The 23734-nt window shown below is 30.6% G+C and overlaps 2 protein-coding genes across 2 annotated transcripts; both read left to right on the forward strand.

Annotated features, from left to right (window-relative positions):
* The first annotated feature begins 7772 nt into the window (after positions 1-7772).
* LOC126768249 (uncharacterized) lies at positions 7773-17876 on the forward strand. The gene is made up of 4 exons (XM_050486290.1): positions 7773-7795; positions 8226-8337; positions 16532-16726; positions 17285-17876. Exons 1-4 carry the CDS (start codon positions 7788-7790, stop codon positions 17870-17872), a joined length of 903 nt encoding a protein of 300 aa, XP_050342247.1. The 5' UTR covers positions 7773-7787; the 3' UTR covers positions 17873-17876.
* Positions 17877-19450: 1574 nt separating this feature from the next.
* Positions 19451-23439, forward strand: LOC126781706 (uncharacterized). Its single transcript, XM_050506696.1, has 2 exons — positions 19451-19471; positions 19660-23439. The coding sequence occupies exons 1-2, from the start codon at positions 19451-19453 to the stop codon at positions 23431-23433; spliced, it is 3795 nt and encodes a 1264-aa protein (XP_050362653.1). The 3' UTR covers positions 23434-23439.
* Positions 23440-23734: the final 295 nt, after the last annotated feature.

Genomic DNA, 23734 nt, shown 5'->3' on the forward strand with positions numbered 1-23734 from the left:
GTTGTTGTTTTTATCTCAAGAATTTCTCAGTCGCAGCTAAGCTAGCCAACTCAGTAACTTCCTTGAAGTTCGTGTCTCGTTAAGCACGTAAAGCCGGTCCTGCGCCTGTTTATTCTTCAGTCGTAACTCGGGGTCGAAATTTTATTTTAAAAATGGCCAGTTATTCTGATGTGAAATGAAATGTGAAATGGTATTCCGTATCCGTATTGTGCATTTGGCAATGCAGAGTCATTTAGTACTTATTTGGTACCTAAACATTCATAATTCATAAAATAAAAATTAATAAAGCGGTTAAACTTAACAGTTATAAAATCTGTTCACGAACACACTTAGACCTTATTTCTCTTACTTTAGCAAATTATGTGTAATGAAATAACACAAATATGACGTAAACGTTGCTTTTGACGTTTTCTTATTTAAATGAGAAGCCTTTAAAAAGGTTTTTATACGAGTTGAAGTACTTTGATTATTGATTTTACTTTAAGAGCTTAGAAATGTGCCTCTTGTATTTTTCAGTTCGTCATTTTAAAAATATACAAATAATGAGACTTTTTAAGACGAGCTAAAAATTTGATTTCAACAGACATTAAACAAAATTGAAATAATAGTGTAATTGACTTATTTATCTTCATAAAAAAAATTAAGCAGTCAAATGTGTTTTATAAAGTGGGATATTTAAAGAAAACCAAAAAAATATATGTGGAGAAAATAAAAAAAAACATTAAGTTTCTTTAATCGAATAAATGTATTATTCTTATTATTATAATAATATATAACAAAGAAGTATATAGTATACGCACACAAGGATGTAAAAAGAGCGGCGGAGGTGGGGCATGACGGCATTTAAGAGCGTCATGCCGTTTGCCGTCACGGCATACAAGTCGATCGTACTCTCAAGAGCTGCCAATAAATGTTTCACATCAAAAAGTGATCACATAAAATAATTACTCAGGAAAACGGAACGGTGCTTTTTCACCTACTGGACTGATGGAGATTGGGTTCTGACATGTTATAGGCTGGACGTTAGCGTTTTTTGAAAATTTTTGTGCTCAGCTGTCTAACAATAAATACACACTATAAAAAAATCATGAAATGATCTCCATTTTGCACATACAATATTAAAAATGAAATAATCGAAACTTTTTAACAACATAAAGTAAAAATGTAGACAAGACAATACAAATTGAGATGAAGTGATTAATTTTGCATCATACTGACTTCGAATGTCGAAATTATCAGATTCTCACCGAATCGATTTTCAAATAGTTGATTAGTATAGTAATATAGTAGTTGATTAATATAGTAGTTTATATAATAGTTGATCAGTATATATATATATATAATTCCAATTAATTATTTCTAATTAGTACTGCACAATTGATGTTACCGTTGTCGAACACTTTATTCTTAAAATTAATTTCTGTTATAATTATAATTAAATGATACATCCTAGCAGCTTAATTTAGAAATCATGATAAATATTCTTTAAATAAATACTTTACATCATATCTAATAATCCGCCTTCACGCATTGAAGCAGCGTGGTGGAATAAGCAAAATATTAATAGGCTTTTACTTTATACTTAATATTGATTTCTATCTCTATTTAATTAGAAAAACTGATGTATTATTTTTCTTGTTAATTTTCGAAGAAAATTACGTATGTGATCAAGTATAATACTATAAGACAGTTTCAGTAGATAAACAACGAATTAGCTTTTATTAATATTAATAAGATTAGAAAATGATAAGATTTTAATTAAGTGTCTTTGATTCTGAGGCACGCTTCACGGTTTATTTTCTTTGTTATAAGTCGTCTGTAACAACGCTTTTAATCTATAAATTGCTTAAAGAATTAAAAGTAATAAGAATAGATGATTGTTTTTTTTATCTCTATTGAAATTTATCACGATAACAAACGATACTGCTAATGATTCAAGGGTTTTATCGCTTATGATATTAAATGTTAGCGAATAATATTACAACATCAAGGCAAGCAACATTATCGCGAAGGCGTTTTTCACAATATTTTCATATTACAAAAGATATATACCTATAATTTCCAACTCGCTTCCTTTTCTAATATTGATGATAGTAATTTATATACTTTAAGATAATTTTACTGAATATATATTATGTATAGCCGGGATAGCTCACGATGATAGGACATGTTAATCTTAAGCATAGATTGCGGATACGAACCGTTATAATTCATGTTGTGGACGATAGTATAGAAAATCATTGTGAGAAATCCTGCATGTTACGGGTAAACATTTGCAACATATGTATCAATCCGCATAGGAACAGTGGCGAGTTAGCTGCAAATATTTTCCCCTAAAAGGCACTATACCTTAACCTTGCCGTGACGTTTACAATAATTATTACCCAGCATTATTCATTGCTCAATGTTTTCTAGCTATTGGTGTACTTTTAAACTATATACTTGCTTATATACTTAGTTGTTGAAAATAATTATTCGTTGATTTTCACTCAAGACAAACACATTTATTTGCATACAGTTTAACTATATATTTCATTTGTGAAGAATGTGAGAATACATTCCAAATGTGATTGCCTTACATTCAATTTTGATACTCTTAAAAAGTGATTGTAAAAACGTACTTTATTAATGAATATTTTTTGTAAATAGAAAACCGTTCATAAAAACAAACAAGAGAGATATTTTTTTTTTATATATTCGCCGGGAGGGCAAATGACTCTACTCCACCTGATGGTAAGTGGTAGTAGAGTCCAAACGCGACGACGGCCAGTACAGACGGGAAAAACGTATACTTTATATTTTTAATCTTACCATACTTTCATATAGTCTGAGCTAAAGCGCTTAGTTCTACTAAATTACAATCTGGACTATCTACAAGGCGCATACAGATTTAATTTCAAGCGCTTAGTATTACATTGCGTATCTTATTACGTATTTTCTGGAAATTATTATTTATTTTATGAATTGGCAATTAATATCGAGAGATGTGATTTAAATTCATCGTAACATGAAACTATGGCTTGGGATAATTTATGAAAAAAAAGATACACGCCAATTAATAATAAATGATTTCATGGTGATTATGTAGTCGAGTAATTTTCCATTTTAGTATTTTCCGCCTAATCTTTGTCAAACAACATTAATTGACAGAATCATTTCTAGGTATAATGTTATTTATTTTTGATATTTCTAAATTTGTTACAATTTATCGTGACAGATGTATGTTTATCACAGTTTTAGACTACACTCAAGTTCTATGGGATGTATATCTGCTTGAATACGTCGAGAACCTCTTGACCGACTTTTGTTTAATCTTAGGTACGGATAGCCTATTGTATAAAGTGCACATTGGACTAAAATTGACATGAACTATATAAGAGAAATAGATTTCAACCTTATAAAAACTTTGAAAAGAATAATAAACGTACATTAAGATATACATATATACAAATGCAACTAATCTTTAATTCATATAATCTAGATTATTGATTCTAAAACGCTCAAGTGATTTGAAAAGAACGAAGTTTCTTACCGATATACTCACCCCATTTAACTAGGGATGTCTAAAGGCCTGGAGTTTTCGAGATGAATCTTCGAACAAAACGAAAATGCGAATAATGCCACTAAGATGAACTCAATGATACTTGCCTTATGAAAGTCGAAGTTTTCTGTCATTAGAAAATCGTCTATTCATATAATACAACTAAAATGGTTGCGTGTCTGTCTTAATGTCTTATTGATAAAAATAGCAACCACTGTTTTATTTTCCTTTTTCCTGTCGAATGTCAAACATCACGTGCCATTTACTGAAGTTTTTAAATAGATGTAGATTGTGGATATAATATCTTACATATGCTTCCTAGCGCATTAACGGCTTAAGAAGCGGCAATAGCGCAAATAGTTTACAGACTGCCTAACGATGTAAAATTCGCAGGATCGATCCTGAACCCTTGAGCTATTGACGTCCCAACTCCTAACACGAGCCTACACTAACCAATTAAGCTGAACGCTTAATATGTGGGATAAACAGGAATATTAGTTATGCCATTAAAAATAAACGAGAATATGTGTATACTTTTTTTTAATAAAGGAACACTTATTTATCACCTCGTCAATGTCTAACCGGTAGCTGTCAACATCGAAACTCATCACAGAAGACGATCGTTAAATGGCTGAAAATTATACGAATAAATGATATTAATATATATAATATACGGATGCCTCGTTAGTCTAGTGGCTTATATATTTATTATATATGACATTCTTCCCGACTGTACTGGCCGTTATAAAATTATTTAAAAATGCCGGACAATTCTTATATAATACAATGAGGATGTTATTCAAAGAATAATAAATAAAGCAAAGTTTAAGCACAAGTACTTACCTAAACACAACTTAAACTTAATTTGAATTAATCCTAGTAAGTAGGAGCCGAGCCCAGAGTTTAGAACATGTTAACCTTAAGCGATAATCGCGGATTCAAATCCAGGCAAGCTTCACTGATTTTTCATGTGCTTAATTTGTGTTTATAATTAATGTCGTGCTCGGCGGTGAAAGAAAATATGTTTAGGAAATCTGCATGTCTGTAATTTTACTTAAAACTTACCACATGTGTATCCACCAGCCCGCATTAGAACAGCATTATGGAGTAAACTCTATGCCACATCGCCAAAAGGAAGAGCAGGCCTTAGCCAGGTCTTTCACAGGCTGTTATTGTAAAGTTACCTAAGCTTGCCAATTTCAAAAGAAACATGACAAAATTTATAACATTTATTTATCCTACGTGACATTGGGGAAATAAACTCTATTCCGTTGACAAATGGCTTTTACCATTAAGCTAAAAATTGAAATGTGTTAATTATACATGTAACTAATTAATAAAAGTAATAATTAAAATTGTCTATGGGATCATCTTAATGTCTTTGGTTAGAGAGTATCTTATATATATAATTTGACACTACGCCAAAAAGGTATGTATGAGTAGGGTCTTTGTCGGATACTCTTACAGTAATATATACGCATAAAGAGTATTAAAAGATAAACGAGACATAAGAGGACCTTTATTTATGAGAAATTTAATGAATTTTTAAAAAATATGCTTCTGCACTTTATATATTAGATGCAATAAAAATGTAGTTCCTAAACTACTATTCTATAAGCGAGAACTTTCCATTACTGTCTAATATCCCCGACCTCGTTGGTCCATAATCTTATATCTATAAAGTGCAATTTTGCAAGTGAGTACTGCGTACTGTGTCGTGTCGAACTATCGAGACTACTGGTCATAGTTGAGTTAAAAAAATATATAAACCAGTTTAATATGGGAAATAATTGCGCGCCTTATTTGTCAAACAGGTTAAATTTATTCAAGGTATTTAATTATATCGTTTATCATACTGCACTAATCATATTATAGTTAGATTTTTATAAATCCTTGTCACATTTGTATCACTCATTATTTTAGACGAAAATTAAATTGTAAACCTGACAGGTATTTCGAGAATTTCGACTACACGAGTTAATAGCTTGCAGAGTCCTCTATATAAAATATTGTCAAGGTACTTGATGGAATATTACCAGTTACATGGTACATAGCTAAATAGTTCGAAGGTTTTAGACTAGATGGCGCTTTTAAAAAAATTTCAAATTATAAACGAAGTAGTCTAAAAATGATATAAAAAGATATGTATACAAAAATACAAATTTAAATGTACAGAGTTCCTAATTTAAAAGTTAACAAATAATAATGAAAATTCATCATACTTATATAATACAGCAGAAAGATATCTTTGTTTGTTTAGTTTAATGTTCTTAGATTTAAAAAAGTAAAAATATTAATAATTAATTATCAAATATGGATAATGAATATTTTATTTTTGATCTGATAAAATCAGAATAGCGGAGTGTAGGTATGTACGAAAAATGTAAGAACTGACTTTGACTGTGGTAGTGCTTTATACGGTTTAAATTTCAAATAAACATAACCTCTGACTAACTATTTGTGTAATTTGAAAAAAGTTTATGTTGATTTGTTTGATTCGAAGAATAATTAATTATGGTATATTTACAGTGATCGATAGCAAACGCATCAAGATTGTGAGCGATTTTAATACACATACCACAAGGATTGCAGATAAAAAATAATTTTCATTGGCCGAACTACTTTTTTTTATAAGTAAAGTACTTATAAAAAAAAGTAAGATCAATTTGAGTTCAGAATTCAGATCCCGGTTCCGGGCAGCAATAACGCAGCCCTATATGATCAACTGATTTATGAATAATTTCAAGTTCAATCCTTACTATTTAGTCTATTATCATAAAAACTTTTAGACCAAGTTCAGTTTTATTTTTTTATTTTTTTTATTTCAATCTGTTTGGTTGACTGGAAAAAGAACCACCCGATGTCAAGTGGGTGAACACTATCGCCAATAGACATTGGCGTTATGAGAAACATTAATCAATCCTTATACCGTCAATGCTGATGATGCATTAACTTCTGAAAATAAATTTCGTAATTAAATTGGCTTACACATCCTTTAAGCCGGAACACAAGAATATTAAGTATTGCTGTTTGACAATAGAATATGGTGATACGTGGGTGGTACCTTTCCAGACTGGCTTGTACAAAGCCTTACCACCAAGTAAAGTTTAGAATTCAGTATGTAATATTAGTAGTCATAAAGTGAAATAATATAAATATTCTCTCCTTATTACATACAATATATTGTATTGTATGTATACATTGACGACTTATGATAAAACAAAATTATATCTGCCATATTTTTCTAATTGTAGATTTTTCACACACATAAAGACCCATCGTGAGTGAGCGTCCAAATAAATTAAATGAATTATGCTTATGATAATACTAAGTTTATTTTGTCTCGGAAACGGATAAAATACATTATACAGTCGAAAATAAATTGTTGTAATACGCAAAAATGAAACATACAACGTCTAATATTTATATTTGAAATAGCATAAAAGTAATGCAAAACTAACTCATAATAATGTTCACGGTCAATTTTTTTAATTAAAAATGAATAAAAACATTAAAAGTAATGCATTTTAAGGATACTATTTTTTTTAATTTATGCGAATATATGATTTTATACATATCTGTATTTGCAATTAAAAATGAATAATCACAAAGTTATGTGTTAAGTGTACGGAACGAACAATAACTATTATTGCGTATTAATGAACCTATTATCTAGTATTATCTAGTAATTAACTATAATGGCGAGAAAATGTCAAATGCTTATTTTCTAATGCTTATTTGCTAATACTTTCATTAAAATTTTGTTACAAACGATATCTCTAAAATATTATATTTTAAGTTATATACTTGATTATGGATTCGACAGCTCATCACTAACGGCTTGCCTATAAATGATATATGGGGGTGATAAGTTAAACAGTGCTGCGTGTGTTTCTTTCAAATGTCAACTAAATGACGACAGAGAGAAGTCAACGAATAACTAAACACGTAAGAAAGGTATGTCCTTTCTTACGTCGTTTGTTCATCTTTAATCCTTGAATTATAAACGTCATTTTAAGATAAGCGTAATAATTAATGTTTTCGAATTAGGTGAAACTTTTTTGACTTGACATTTTGACCACCTGTCTATATTAGGAGCTATAGCTAAAAGCTTATCACTAAAGTAGGACAAAGAACAAAGCTGCATTCGCCCACAAGGACAAAAGAACAGAAATAAAATCACAAGAAGAGACGAAACTTCATACGTGCTATATGTTAGAACTTATTAACAATATATAAAATATATATGCGAAGGTAATTTATTATTGTTAATGCAGATATACGTACATACTTTGCCAGATAATTTTCTCATCTTGACAATTTAATAGCTTATGATAATAATTAATCTCAATCAACAAAAGTTATAAATGGTAAGTAATAAATAATATATTCATATAACTACTAAACTTAAATGTGTTCGTATTCATTTTCTTCTAATACTAGTTTTACTTTTAGATTACCTATTTCTAAATTACATTACCGTACAATATCAATTTTTTTTCTAATGAGATTTATAGTCTTAATCTACCAAACCATTGGAAACAGATAATTTGTCCAGAGTTTTAGTGCAAAACTGCATCAACACTGTAAAACTTAAGCCAATTGCAAAAAATAAAAGTTGCGGGAATTGTGACGGAAATCAATTCTTCGAATACAAAGGATACATTCGAACAATCGCTTCCAGCCTCCGTCAGTTCATTGATGGCGAGCGCGGTGCGCACGCGCAACCACCACGCTGCCACTCCACAACCACTCGCCGAAGCGCGCGCAACATGGCGGCCCAACAGTGTCTGCCTGTGAGTTATAACCCGATTCATTCATTATCATACTAATTGCTTCGTTCTTTATATCTTTAATGACCTCTCTCACAGCTATTGTACTTGAAAGTCTTATACAATCAATTTGTCCTACTAAATATTCGTTCAGTAAATGTACGTTCATTTAACACTTCTTAAACATTTTATTGATAAATAAAGTAAGTCATCTCATGATTGAGTGTATTAGAAACACGTTAAATATGATGTAACTCTTCAGTTACATAAGGAGACATATTCTTAAAGCAATAAATACTATGTGTGTAAGATTAACTAAAACGACATTATTAATATAAAGTAACGTAACGTAACGTTATATTAATAAATATTAACGTTTAATTAATTATTAATATGAAAGTTAAATATTATATTTTTGTGACACATATTTATGACTTTTAAGCTACTTAAGTATCATAAAAAAATCTTGTTTACACTTTGTCCTTTTTTGTGCGTACTTCCTATATTCCATAATATCAAAACTTCATCTTAGTTTCTTAGATATGTTTTTTATTTTTTCCTCTTATAAACATACAACATAAACATGTTATCCAATATCTCATAACATTGTTTTACTTGATTTGAACTAGAAACGATTCAATTTTAATTATCTAACAAAATATTATGAAATTTAATTTAACCCAAAATTCATAAGTAAAAAAAAAGTAAAAAGTATAAGTACTTTACGAATACTCCTATTATTCCTATAAAGTCTAAATGTAGTTTGCAATAGAATGCTAGAGACTGGTCTTAGAATAATAACTAGCCTATAAGATAAAGATGGAATTGATACGTCTGAATCACATAATATATTCACGTTACATACATTTTTATATACATATGTGACACAAAGGAAAAACTATCAAGCTTATATTTTTTTTACAATATGTATTAAATGAATATATGTTAAAATGTAACTATTTATTTTTATATACATTCATTAAAATAATATATTTTGCTTGTTCCCTTTGCTTTATTAATTAATAAAACTATGTACAAACATGCTTAATATATGTACGAAGCAATACAATTTAGTATGAGTACTAGATTGCATTGCCTCTAGGACCAAAAGTGTTTTTGAAATTTCAATTTAATTGATCTGTAGACTTAAAATTTAATTGAATTGTTTGGACCAAACATACATACAGGTGGAGTTAAATAAGATATATATAGGTACAACAATGGTATCGATTTCTGTTGTTATAAGATTCATTCCAGCCATTTGTGCAAAATTAAATAATAAACATTTAAGCACACACTTTGACACTCACATAATATTTATAAGATTGTAATAGTTCCCACAATCTATAACTAATACGTGAAAATGCCAAATTTGTCGTAAATTATTTAGTGTTTATTATAAAAATAGGTCTTGCAAAGTCAAATAAATTGAGCATTCTAACCGCACGCAATGCTTATAATAAAATAAGTATATTATATATAATTCTTGTAGTTAAAAAAACACTCATGTATAATGTATGGGACTCGTCAAAAAAAAAACAAATGTACAAACACGAGGGTTTTACAATCCCCTATGAGATCACCTTGATAGTTCCATATATTGTATACATACAAATTACATCCTTCTATTTTTAATTTTTATCGATATAATAAGTGTAAATTTCATGTTCATGAATAATTATAAAAGAAAAAATTTTAAAAATTCAAATTATATATCGAATTTTAGACCGGACTTGACTTTGTACAAGTGTAATTAATAATAACAAGTATATAAAAAAATTAAAGCAACAAATTCTAATGATAAAATCTTGATATATCTTGTATTACATAAAATGTAAATAAATATCAATTTACATTGTACATTTAATTATAAACCGTAGCATTGTAGCCGTTTAAAGATATTATATTTTAAAGTTTACAAAAGAAAGTCCTAAAGCTTAAACTTATAAAACTGTGGTAAGATCAAAGCGTAGTTTAAAGATATATTACAGACAACTATAAGAGAAGAATTGCAAACACATCTGGCTAGTGTACTAATGTATGCGTATAATTAATTTTATTAAAATGTAACTAATAGCGTATATATAACTAAATGTATACGATATATTATAGGTATTAAACATGTATTTAAGTCGGCACAGCTTTATGTTCGCAAATACCACAGTTTTGCGAAACATCATCAATTGTGTGCTCACAAACATTGCATAATAATATTATTTGAATCTCTAGTATTGTTGGAGTTCAGTTATGTGTAACTTAGGTCATTCACATACATATATACATTTTTACTATATATATATATATATATATATATATATATACACTTCTAAATGTAACTTTAAAGAATGCACAAATAAATATTATATGTATAATTAATACTTAAGGCTATAACAGACGCACAGTAAAGGGCAATGACAAGCCCTTAGTGTTCAAGTCAATCTGTACATATATAGAGTACTTTCATCATTTATACAGAGGCCACAGCTGGGTCATCGAACCTCGTGTCTCTATTCAGAATGCACAATGATGCACAAGTCTCGTAAACATTACGACATCTACATTTTGCGTGTACTTTTCTAGAAATGTTTTATTGTTTTATACGTTCCGTCCTCTTATTTAATTTTAAGAGTTTTATAATGCATTTTATTAAACAAATAAAACTGCTTTCAAGAGCAATTATTTGACACTTGTGACGGTGGTTGCTTAAGCACTAAGTAGTAACATACTTATATACATAAAAGTAGCTGTCCATGTTAGCTGAATCATTACGGCTCAGCAAAAATAAATTTATTCGCGAATGCTTTGTTTGAACTGAGTATTTTGTACGTTGAAATAAATAAAATCACCTTCAAAGTTTTTTATTATAGAGTGTATGATTTATATCTTAATTTGACCTCAATGACTGCTCGCGTTCCATTTCTTAGACCTTGTTGTAGGCGTGTCCGTACGGCCACGACACTAGACAAATGTGGTGGCATTGTGCGCACGCGACGATTTCCGGATCGAAACCGGACGCGGCTTACTCGTACAGTCCGTCAATTTCACGATAATCTCCAGTAAATATAAGTATCTTCTTAAGTTTTTACGTTGCCTCTGACTCTGGCCATGAACTTAAAGACACAAAGGTTCATGTTTGTATTTACATTCTTCTAAGAGTCAATATTTTACACAGCCACTATAACTTAATAATAAATTGTAAAAATAAAAGAACACTGAAAAGTTGTCTAAATCGACATATATGGAATAAATGATAATGATAATAATTAAATGCTATTTTATATTTTCGTAAGAGCTTTATAAAACGGTACGGATAAAAATATAACCATTAAATGCAATTAAGGAACAACATTCTAAACGATGACTCAGTTTTAATATTGCAATTAACAGGAAAAATAAGGACTTGCCACCTTTACCAAGTAATCGGATCGGCATTCTTATAGTAAAAACTTCGTTCCCAATTCTTAAATTAAAAACTTCAAAGGTCTATAGAAAATATTCGGTATTATGAGATATTATCAAGCACATGTGCCATTCTATGACCATATTTCGAAATAGTAGTTATACTGGTGTTCTTTATATATAACTTTTATTACCTGCAATTGGAAGCGAAGGATTGTCGTATGGTGTTTATTTTTAATACCCATATACGTACATTTTATATTTACGAGATGAGCAAACTGTTGCGTTAGAATTCGGCAATGACCTAAAGCTGCTCAGACGGCCACTCGTATTTAACATCGAAAATGTTATTATTCAAATCGTTTACTGTTGCAAATGTAATTGTTTGTCATAAATGTTTATTATAAAGATATGTACCGCTTTTAAATACGAACACAGATCGCTTATTAAAATAATTACTTCACTGTATAGAATATAGCCGAGATGCCGAGATGGCCCTGTGGTAAGAACGCGTGAATCTTAACCGATGATCGTGGGTTCAAACCCGAGCAAGCACCACTGAATTTTCATGTGCTTAATTTGTGATTATAATTCATCTCGTGCTTTACGGTGAAGGAAAACATCGTGAGGAAACCTGCATGTGTCTAATTTCACTGAAGTTCTGCTACATGTGAATTCTACCAACCCGCATTGGAGCAGCGTGGTGGAATAAGCTCCAAACCTTCTCCTCAAAAAGAGGAGAGGAGGCCTTTAGCCCAGCAGTGGGACATTCACAGGCTGGTACGGTTACGGTTACGGTATAGAATAAAGATTGCAATCTGATACTATTCTATTTGTAAACTGGCTCGTTAGTCTGTTGGGTAGATATAAGGCCACATATCCCGAGGCCCTGGGTTCAAACCCCAGGTTGGGCCAATAAAAAGTTTTTCTGCCGAAGAATTTTAGTAGCAGCCCGGAGTCTGGAAGTTGGAAATGTCTCCACTCCCATCGAAAAGTTAGTCCTATGCATGAATTCTTTCCGGTTGTTTCGGATTGCCATGCTATCGGATCATGAGAGTGAGGGAACGTAGAGTGCACCTGCATTAACGCACACACTTGAGCACTATAATATGTCCTTCGCGGTTGGTTTATCTATCTTGAGATTTGCCGTAATAAGTCGGACATAATCATTTACAGCTAACTTTCATTAATGTAACTCCAAGCAGTCATCTGTATCGATAACAGTATTTCACCAGCAGAAGAAAACAATAATGAATATATCTTATCCTTGTATTTTACTTGAAAAAGATTTATCACTTTACACTACATACATGTCACTATTACATCGATCAGTTAGAATCATTTTCATATTACAATATATTCCATTTGTTTATTTAAAATATCTTTTATTTTTGATTATCTCAGTATAAATACAATTCAAGTGTCAGGAGTCGGCTATATAAAGTCTGTTTCTTAATAGCAAGGACACTTGAAAAATTAATTTTCTTACTTCAACTAGTAACAAAGTTTGACAACTACGGAGTACTGATAGTTCTGTGCAAGCGAGCTGAAGATTGAATTTAAAATTAGTGAACCAAGTCCCTTCAAATTCATTCCACTCGCTTTGTAACTAACCAGTCAACGTCAACAATAATTGAAAATTTTCAATAGACCTAAACGACCTAAACTATTTGTCTGTATTGTACATCAGTACAATATTTAACAAAGTCTATCTACACATTGAATGTATTTTTTTAATGCAAATATTCAAATATCTCTCTTAAATGACTATTCCGAATGGCATAGAAAATTTATAGTTTTATTTACAGGAAACGATTAAAGTAAATATGTTATTTATTTTGATAAGGATATGAGAAATAAACTAAATAAAAGTTATATTTAATTTTCTTCATTCAATATAATAATGGTTACTGTAACTTATCTATAAAAGATATATATCTATACGTATACTATTTTTAAGATATCGTTTTTATCTATAATCGATGTCGTGACAATTTCGGGACACAACAAACTACTGACACTATCATACATAATAAACTAAATACGCAATATAACATAACTATATGGCCTATGTTCGTCTTATATAAACTATAATAATATGAAAGTCCCATATCAATTGATAGCCGAGATGGCCCTGTGGTAAGAACGCGTGAATCTTAACCGATGATCGTGAGTTCAAACCCGGGCAAGCACCACTGAATTTTCATGTGCTTAATTTGTGATTACAATTCATCTCGTGCTTTACGGTGAAGGAAAACATCGTGAGGAAACCTGCATGTGTCTAATTTCACTGAAATTCTGCCACATGTGAATTCTACCAACCCGCATTGGAGCAGCGTGGTGGAATAAACTCCAAACCTTCTCCTCAAAAAGAGGAGAGGAGACCTTTAGCCCAGCAGTGGGACATTCACAGGCTGTTACGGATATCTATTGATTGATGTATCGATCCGGAAAAACCTCTTGTTAATTTTGGTATAAAATATTCATATGTATCTTAGTATATATGTAAGAAAATTTCGGAGCAATTGCGAAATAATATATGATATATTCAACTCATAGTGTATGTAATGGCCATGCACTCATTTTCTTTTCCCTTCACTTAAAATTGGTACGCTAGCCTTAGTTCAAATAACATATACCTATGTTATTTGAACTAAGGCTAGCGTATGTGGTTTTGTCACTACATATGAAACAATTATCGGAAGGTATCTATTATCATACATTTTATTAAGAACTTTAGTACTTAATGAATATTTACTCAAATTTCACAGCTATAACATGTTATAAAGGTATTATTGTCATTATAGAGTACAACGTTAATTTTCATATTTATTAGCCAATATGCCGAATTTTAAATAATACTAATAATAATACAGCGTATGTAAAATGGGTAGAAACTATGACAATGTGAAAGATAAATACACCCTTCTTTATTATTATTAAAACAAAAAAATGTTCTATGCAATGAACCACATAACCATAAACCTAATTATTTTATTAAGCAACGGTTTATTGCGACGACTTGAATTTTATATGATTTTTAATATAAATAATCAAAATATATTTCTTATTTTTTATATTAATGTAATATGTTTAATATATACGCTAATAATATATACACATATATAAATACGTAAAACAAATTATAACTTATTTTGGAACCAATAAAATGGTGCCATTTTTAAAAATCAGTTAGGGAGTGATTCCTAAACGAAATAAATTATCTCATATCTCTATTTTAATAAAGTTTGAAATGTTATCCCACAGTATGTATACATATTATTCGTTCTTCGATTAGTTACGATTTTACGCTCAAATAAAATAGTTGGAACTTGACTGCGTGACAAATCGAAAAGAACCGCCGTAATTAGAAAAAAAAACTTAAGGTAAAGTTTTTATACTTTTATATAAAACAACTTATTGATCCTAGAAACACATTTTGTTACCAACCATTCCGTTAAGGATTAATCAATTTTAATCATTTTTTTTTATTTGTACCCTTTAATGTAAATATAGAATACTGTTACATAGATTAAATATAAGCTAAAAAAAATACAAAATTATATGCTTATAAACGAGTATCACGAAACGGGCGAGCTTGTAACTTACCAGCAACTTCTCCCATATAACCTTTCTGTTAAGGCATTTATATAAAACCAGCTCATATTAATTTCTTGATAATTTAAATTTGCCTTATATACATATTCGTAGAGTATATATATGTTATAAGCTTAAGTGATTTAAACACAAGATTTCTGGTTAACGCTTATTTTTTTTTATTTCATCTTGCATATTCAAAAACCATTAATAGAAAAAGCATATTCTATACGAGATCACATACTTATGTGTATTGCCAAAGTAGCGTAAAGGTAGATTTGTTTATTTTCATCTTATAAACACATCTTACAAACATCTTACGAACACTTTGAATATTGAGTATATAACAATTAAATTTCATTAAATGAAAAATATAGATTTTATTGTAATTAAAGTAATTACTGCTTATTTGGCCTTTTCTGCCGAATGAATATACATTCAAGTTATGCCTTTGCCAAAAGCCGAGATGGCCCAGTGGTAAGAACGCGTGAATTTTAACCGACCATCGTGGGTTCAAACCCGGGCAAACACCACTGAATTTTCATGTGTTTAATTTGTGATTATAATTCACCTCGTGCTCTACGTTGAAGGGAAAAATCGTGAAGAAACCTGCATGTGTCTAATTATACTGAAATTCTGCCACATGTGTATTGCCACCAACCCGCATTGGAGCAGCGTGGTGAAATTTCTTTCTCCTTCTCCTCAAAAAGGGAGAGGAGGCCTTAGCCCAGCAGTGGTACATTCACAGGCTGTTACTACTGACTTATGCCTTCACGTTTATTCAATCGATGACGATAAAACATTACATAACCTAGTTTAATAACAAAATTGTAAGTTAGTAGTAGTAGTTGTATAGTAATATTACAATAATATAATAAGTAAGTAATAAATACTTCACCTAATATATGCTTATTATATTGCAATGTTCAAGGCAAACGCTAATTGAACCCATTACAATTGACATTATACTTAAACTGGTTTCATTAACTAACGAAAGGAAACAGACGATTAAAAGAACTGACTTGGAATGGATTTTTTTAAAACAAAAACCCATATCATACATTTGCTCATAAATTATATCGTTCTTGTAATATACGGTAAGCAAGTTGCTCGCTTCGTAAAATTATTAAAATAATAAGCTAATTGTATAAGCAGAAAATAATGCGTCGATAGTTGTTATGTATTTAAACAGTCACTGAGCGTATTACTTTTAATTTTCCAGGTTTTATGCGTTATCCTTGTCGTAGCGTTTGCCGAGCCGACTCCAGGAAGGATTCCGAAGGTGTATAATGCCCTTATCACCTCAAACCAAAACTTGGAACCTAGCAAGGCCTTCCCTTTGTACCAGCCCGTTTTACACAACACTTTCCCGTTTCCTCTCCAAACGGTCGTCTATGGGGACTTGCCTTTAGCAAACGTAAGTATCAAAAAATAGATTTAAATGCGATTCTGTCTGTTCTCACAATTTACTTAAATAACTTAAATTACATATCGACTATTGTACATTCATATTTGGTAAAGTGGTCTGTATGTCAAACCTGGTGGTGGTGCGAGTTCGTTGGAACCATGGACCACTCATCAGCTCTTATTCCTCCAAAGAAATGAGTCAGTATAGTTAATGTATAAGAAACATAACATCAAATAATAATTGGTGGCGCACTGATGACTAAAGTACTTGTATTTGCACTTCTTACTTCAGTACCGATATTTATAGGCAGAGATCACTTTCTCTTGGTAGCATATTTGCTTGCACGCGTCACTAAAATTAATATAAACCATGCCATGGATTTTATTGGCACTTCTTTTACTCGAAACAATTTTAATATGAAAAATGACAAATTAAATATGATAATAATAACATAATGTAAATTTAAAATTGATTATTATTATTTTTAAGCTTCTTCTGCCGGTTTACTTAAATATTTTTTGCACTATCACTTTAAATCTTAAGCTTTCTTAACATTTCATTTTGCAGGGTTTACTTCCAGTTCCCGCATTACTCCCTAAAGATACCAATATTAAACCTGAACAAACACCGACATCTACTCCTGAAGCTCCAGTAGTCGCAGATGCGTCAGAGCAACCTACTCAGGCACCTGAAACGAGCAGTCCTGTCCCAGAAGACGATAAAGCGACACAGGCGCCACCCTTAGGCCCAAAAACCGAATCACCAATACCCCTTAACGAGTTCGGGTTGCCGTCACAAGTTCTTCCTCTTGGACGTATTAACCCAGCGTATCAGTTTACCCAACTACCTACTTTTCCATATGCATACCCTGGTTTAAGATTTTATGATCCTTACGATCCTTTTGGATTCCATACTTATGCCAACTGGCCTTTGTATCAACCATTGACAAATTTTGTAGGACAGTCACTTCCTCTTCCCGCATTCAAGGCTGAATCTCCTGTGGTTTCATCTTCAACTGGTGACAAATCTTCATCAACTCCTCCGCCCGAACCAAGTGATCTTAATGTTCTCAACTATTCCAACAAAGATCCTTCTATACCTAATGTTCCACCACCGCCTTTACCACAGGGTGGTCAGAAAGCCGATACCGAATAAAATTTAAATTTATAAAAAAATTGTAATTTAATCGCAATCAAATGTAATCTCGGATCTAATTCTTGTCTATTATGTTAAGAAGTATTGTATATAAGTTACATTGTATGCTCATTTATATAATGTTAAGATTTACACAATAAAAATACTACATATTATTAATCTACTAATCACACTTATGCAATGTACTTACTTTGTGTAAAAATAAAGTTCCTTAAATTTTAAGTTTTACTTACGTCACATTATCCAATTGTTATAGATGGTCACGAAACAACAAAGTGTATTACTGTTATACAAAATATTTTGTATGTAAATTAACCAAAATCTGACGTTGAATAAAATTGGAAATAAGTCTTTAAATTATTTCATATTAAACATAAATATCTAAAAACCAATATATTAAAATCTATATTAATATTATATAGTAATATGACAATTTGGTATTGTTAATAATATTAAATGCGTAAAATTAACCTATGTACACAATGTTGTACACAATGATACATCCTTTCACAATTGTAATATCCTTTGGGTGATATTACATATTTATATTAACTACAACTAAAAGCTCTGGTCATTCTCATACAGAGATAAGGTTAAATCCTTTTTGTTTACCCACATAAGTATAAACGTACTTTATTGGGATGGCGTTGAATCAATGAATATGGCTTTAGAGATATCGTATCGAAAGTGTTTTCCTGTGTGGGATGGTGATACTAATGTTAATAAACTGATTACAGTTGTCACGGTTTATACAGAATGATTTAAAGTTAATTTTACTTTAGTTATTTTTATGGCATAATTCAAAGCAAAGTTACTTGTTATGTTTTTTTGAAACTGTCTCGTTGGTTTAATGTCTATTGGGTGGTGTTATAATGCTATAGATACTAAATTCATTGATGTTCATCCCGCGTGGGGTCAATAATACTTATTAGATTTTATTATTATTAATACATACTTGTGAATTTGGCAGCGTTACACATCCATGTCTTGTAAAGTCACCAACAGGATCAACAACCGATCAACAACATGCCTCGATTGATCTTTAGCTTATCTATATAGGATTGCCGTGTCGGATTATGACAGTTAGGGGTTAGAGTGTGCATCTGTGTTTGCGCAGAAACCTGTGTATTATTAATAAATGAGACAATATAGTAAAACTTCGGTGATATCTTTGGTTATATAATATGAAGAAACTCTTATTTGTCAACAAACCGCTTTACTTATATACCGCCGAGACATTCCCGCAAGTAATATAAAAAATCGTTGTCTGTCTTTGACAAAATTAGAAACTTAAACTTAAAACAAAATAACACTATAAATTATTATTTTTTTGAATGAAAATTTAACTTCCGAATTTAGCTTTACTCGTATGTCTTAATAAAACGCCATGTATATTATGTACATAAATATTCAGTATATGACTGAAAGCCTAGCAATAAAACGCAGATTGTTTTTTGCTAGTTTGAGTACTGTGGTTTTATTATTTTGGAATCAATAAGTATTAGGACTTTATTCCATAAACATTAAATGTAATCCCGCGAAATGTTTGGTGTAATCTTTAGTTTTAATTTATGCTTAATGTTTCATTTTGGATTACAGGTAAACAATACATACCTATAGCTACTTTTATGAGTGTTATTTAAAAAAAATCTTAATCAAAGTGTTTGTATATATGTATAATAAACATTTTACTTACATCATCTAACTTTTTTCTACGAATCTCATATCCGGTGAATCTACAAAATATTATATTCTCAATTCAAATATTATTCAACATATTTTCGCAGATCTGTCCTGAAGAGATAACGGATACTGGAATAAGTGTCAAATGGGAAAAAAGTGTGCCAGCAAATAACGTAATATCGGATCCTCTTTGCTATGATAATGATCGCTTAATAACAAGAGACTGTGTAGATTCGAAATGGGAACCTCCTGCAACAACGCTTAATCCATGCTTACAGGTTGTAAAATATTACAATCTGTCATCTTGTCCACCAGGTTTCGATAAAATATCAAAAAACAATAATGACTACTGCTATCAAATCAAGCAATCATCGTCATGGAATTATCCGTGTTTGAAAAGTGGCGGTGCTTCTGTTATTACAGACTTGAGTGATGAAGATGCAACTTCGTTACTGAGTTCTCTTAATGCTAAAAATATTTCACGTTATTTTTGGTTACCAGCTAAACGAGCAAAATTTTTTGGTCCAGTTCAGTGGTATATACCAGGACCTAAATGGGGACATTCTGTCGATAGTAATAATATTTTGAAAATTCAAACATCTATATTGAAAAATTGCTTATTACTTGATACGGAGCAAGGAGTTTTAGTAACAGAGACATGTACAGAGATCTATCACAATTTATGCTTTTATATAAATAATATTCATTATCCCGCAAAATGTCCTGAAAATTATCATTCTGTGAGGTATATGCCCGATGAGGGAATATGCCTTGGAATAGAACAATCTTCAACAAATTTAACTTTTGATGATTTCTTACAAAAAAATATATGTAAAACACCTATGGGTAGTCAAGACAGTAACGACTTAACAAGGTTTATTTTTAAGAAAATTGCCGAAATAAATAATTTACCTAATAGTGTGTGGTGTTGGTTCGCTTCGGCCAATTTAAATCAAGGGGATAATAGTACAACAATATTATATCCTCAAAATTATGTTGCTATAAATAACATTGGCACTTTAAGTTTAATTAATGCTAGTTCACTAATGTCCCTCCCTTGTATGGCATGCCAAACAGAAGTAATCTATGAAAAAACAGAACTGATATTTGAATACAATGATGAAAAAAAAGTAATGTACCTTACAATATATTTTCCTTCTGGTCTTTGGAAATATGATCAATATGATCGTGGTATTCAGTGTTTTTCGGATGCAAAAGGATTTGTTAAAGTTATCGATGTCGATGATATATTACCTTTTATTGAAATTCAGTCCGCGCCATATAATAAGGTGGGTGACATTGTAGATATTGACAAAATTGTTTATGCAATTCATCTTATCACAGATAGAGCGGCGCAGTACTGGTGTGAGGGGCACACAAAAGATTTCTCTTTGATTAAAACTGAAAAAATCGTTGTTAATCCTCAAGGCGACGAAGTTCACGTATTTTCACTCGTTATAAAAGTTTATGTTTCAACCGTTGATATCCAAAATATGCTAGATACAGTTAAATATAACTTATGCTCAAACATAACGTTTATTTTTGGAGCTAATAAAGTTCTATTAATGGAATATCTTGAATACAATTCAAATTATTTGATGGTATTATTACATATGGATGTAACTATAAACAACTTATACGACGATAACTCCCAAAATATTCAAAGTACATTCAAAACTTTAAATCGGATTGCTGAGACGGAATTGCCGAAATATAATTATATTTTAGTAAATATTTCAAGTTCTATGTATTGTTTACCAACGACATCTATTGATAATTCTCGGAAACTGAATTGGGAATTAACAGCGATTGGACATATAGCCGCCCCAAAACAGTTTTGCTTACAAGAAAATGGATTGCCAGTAAAAAGGCTTTGCGCTGGTTCATATCTTTTGGGAAGCTACTGGGATGATGTGGAAGGAGTTTGCAATAAAAATTACCAACCATCTGATACGACCACATTTTTATACAAATTTGTTAAAGGACAAGTACCTGAAAATGACACTTCGCGTTTCCTTATTGACGGCCTTGGTTTTGTTTTAGAAGATGTTAATATTATTATTCCAGCAGATATTTATTATTTATCAATGTCCTTACAACACATTCTACACATTGCGCAAGAAAACCAAACTTCTGTAGATATGGGAAATATTGAAAATATAGCATGGGTTATGGATAGACTCATGGATCTCGATAATAATTACTTGCGATTAGCGCAAACGCTTAATTCGACTAACGTTATTTTAGATTCTGTTAATAACATTATTGAAATGTTGACTCAGAGAAGTGCATTTGTGACCAACAGTATAATATCTAGAAATCAAAATGATTTAGATAATTACTATCAACTTGCAATTCAGCCACAATATGTCTTACAAATTTCTTATCCGTGGATAAATAATATAAGTGGTTTAGCAGTTCTTAAAAACTCAGAAAATAGTAAATTTACGGAAATGGAAATCAAACCATTATTTAAAAACACGAGCATAGAAGACATTTTATCATTTGAAAATCTAGAAATTGCCACTTGGCTACCGGACAAAGTTCTCAACACTTTAAAAATAAATAAAAATGAAAGTAATAATGAAACAGAATTTAATAATGAAGATGTACATATAATAATAAGTGTTTTTCACAATGATGCAATATTTCAGGAAATAAATGTTAATAAATTTAGGGTAAACAGTCGCATAATAGGAGTTTCAATACCAGGTTTTGTATCAAATTTAGAAAAACCAATGCCTTTAATATATAAAGGTTTAAGGCCATCCGTTCAAAAAAGACTTTGTGGATATTGGGATTTCCAAAATAATGCAGCCAGTAATGTTCCAGGATATTGGTCTAACAGAGGCTGCTATTTACGAAAATGGAAAAATGAATTATCGTTTTGTGAATGTTATCATTTAACACATTTTGGACAATTACTGGATATCAGACGAGGCAAAGGGACTAATAACACTGACGATATAAAAATCCATGACAAACCACTCAATATCATTTCTCTGGTAGGTAGTTTCCTGTCATTACTAGGTATAATGGGAATCTGGATCACGGCAACAGTATTTCATACTTGGCGAAAAAAAGCTGGTACGAAAGTTCTATTGCACCTTTCAGCGTCTATTGCGTTGCCCCTTTTATTTATGATTGTATTTAATTTAGACAACACTATATTTGACGAGTATAATGAAATATCAAAAATTTCCGATCGATCAAAAGTTCTCTGCATATTTTTAGGAGCTTTATTGCATTATTCTGTCTTAGCGAGTTTTATGTGGATGTTAATAACTGCAGTCTTACAATTTATTAGATATGTGAGAGTTTTGGGTGTATATCGTCCATCACGATTCATGATTAAATTCACACTAATTGGATGGGGTATTCCTCTTATACCTGTAGTCATTGTATTAGTATTGGATAAAGAAAATTATATACCCAAATTAGTAACGGCTAGAGATTACAAGTTTTCTATATGCTATCCTAGCGGATTTTATTTAATCGTTAGTGTAATCGTGCCAATCTGTATTGTCTTATTGATAAATGTTACATTATTTATTTTGGTTATTTATGCCATTTCTAAAGGTCCTGACGGTAAAATTAGAACAGCAGATATGGATCTTATTGGCGCGCAATTACGATTGTCAATATTTTTATTCTTTTTATTAGGCCTCACCTGGTTTTTTGGTATTATTTCATTTTCACACAATGTAATATGGTCTTACCTTTTCTGTCTAACCTCAACAATGCAAGGTTTTGTCCTATTTGTGTACTTCGTATTATGTGATGCTCAAACACGAAATTTATGGGTGACACTAATGAAACCACAGTTTCGATCTCATTCATCAAGAGAAAGTATCACAAGTATAAGTAGTGGAGATTAAAAATTATGTTATATAATTTTAAATAAGAATTCGTACTTTTTTATTGTATATACATAGCTGTATTTAAAACAAACAAACAATTGTAAATATATATTTGCATCATCTATATTTTATATGCAATCATGCAATTCATTTATCTTATTATTGTTAAAAAACAATTTATAAAATGTACGATTAGATGTCTAGATTATAATAATTCATTCTTTTTGCTTTGCAAAATTATAATTATATCAAATAATTTATTTATCTTCTATTAAGTGTTATATTATTAGAGAACATAATATGTTTAGTATTATTTATA

Source organism: Nymphalis io, chromosome 1 (assembly GCF_905147045.1).
Source record: "Nymphalis io chromosome 1, ilAglIoxx1.1, whole genome shotgun sequence".
Classification (NCBI taxonomy): Eukaryota; Metazoa; Arthropoda; class Insecta; order Lepidoptera; family Nymphalidae; genus Nymphalis; species Nymphalis io.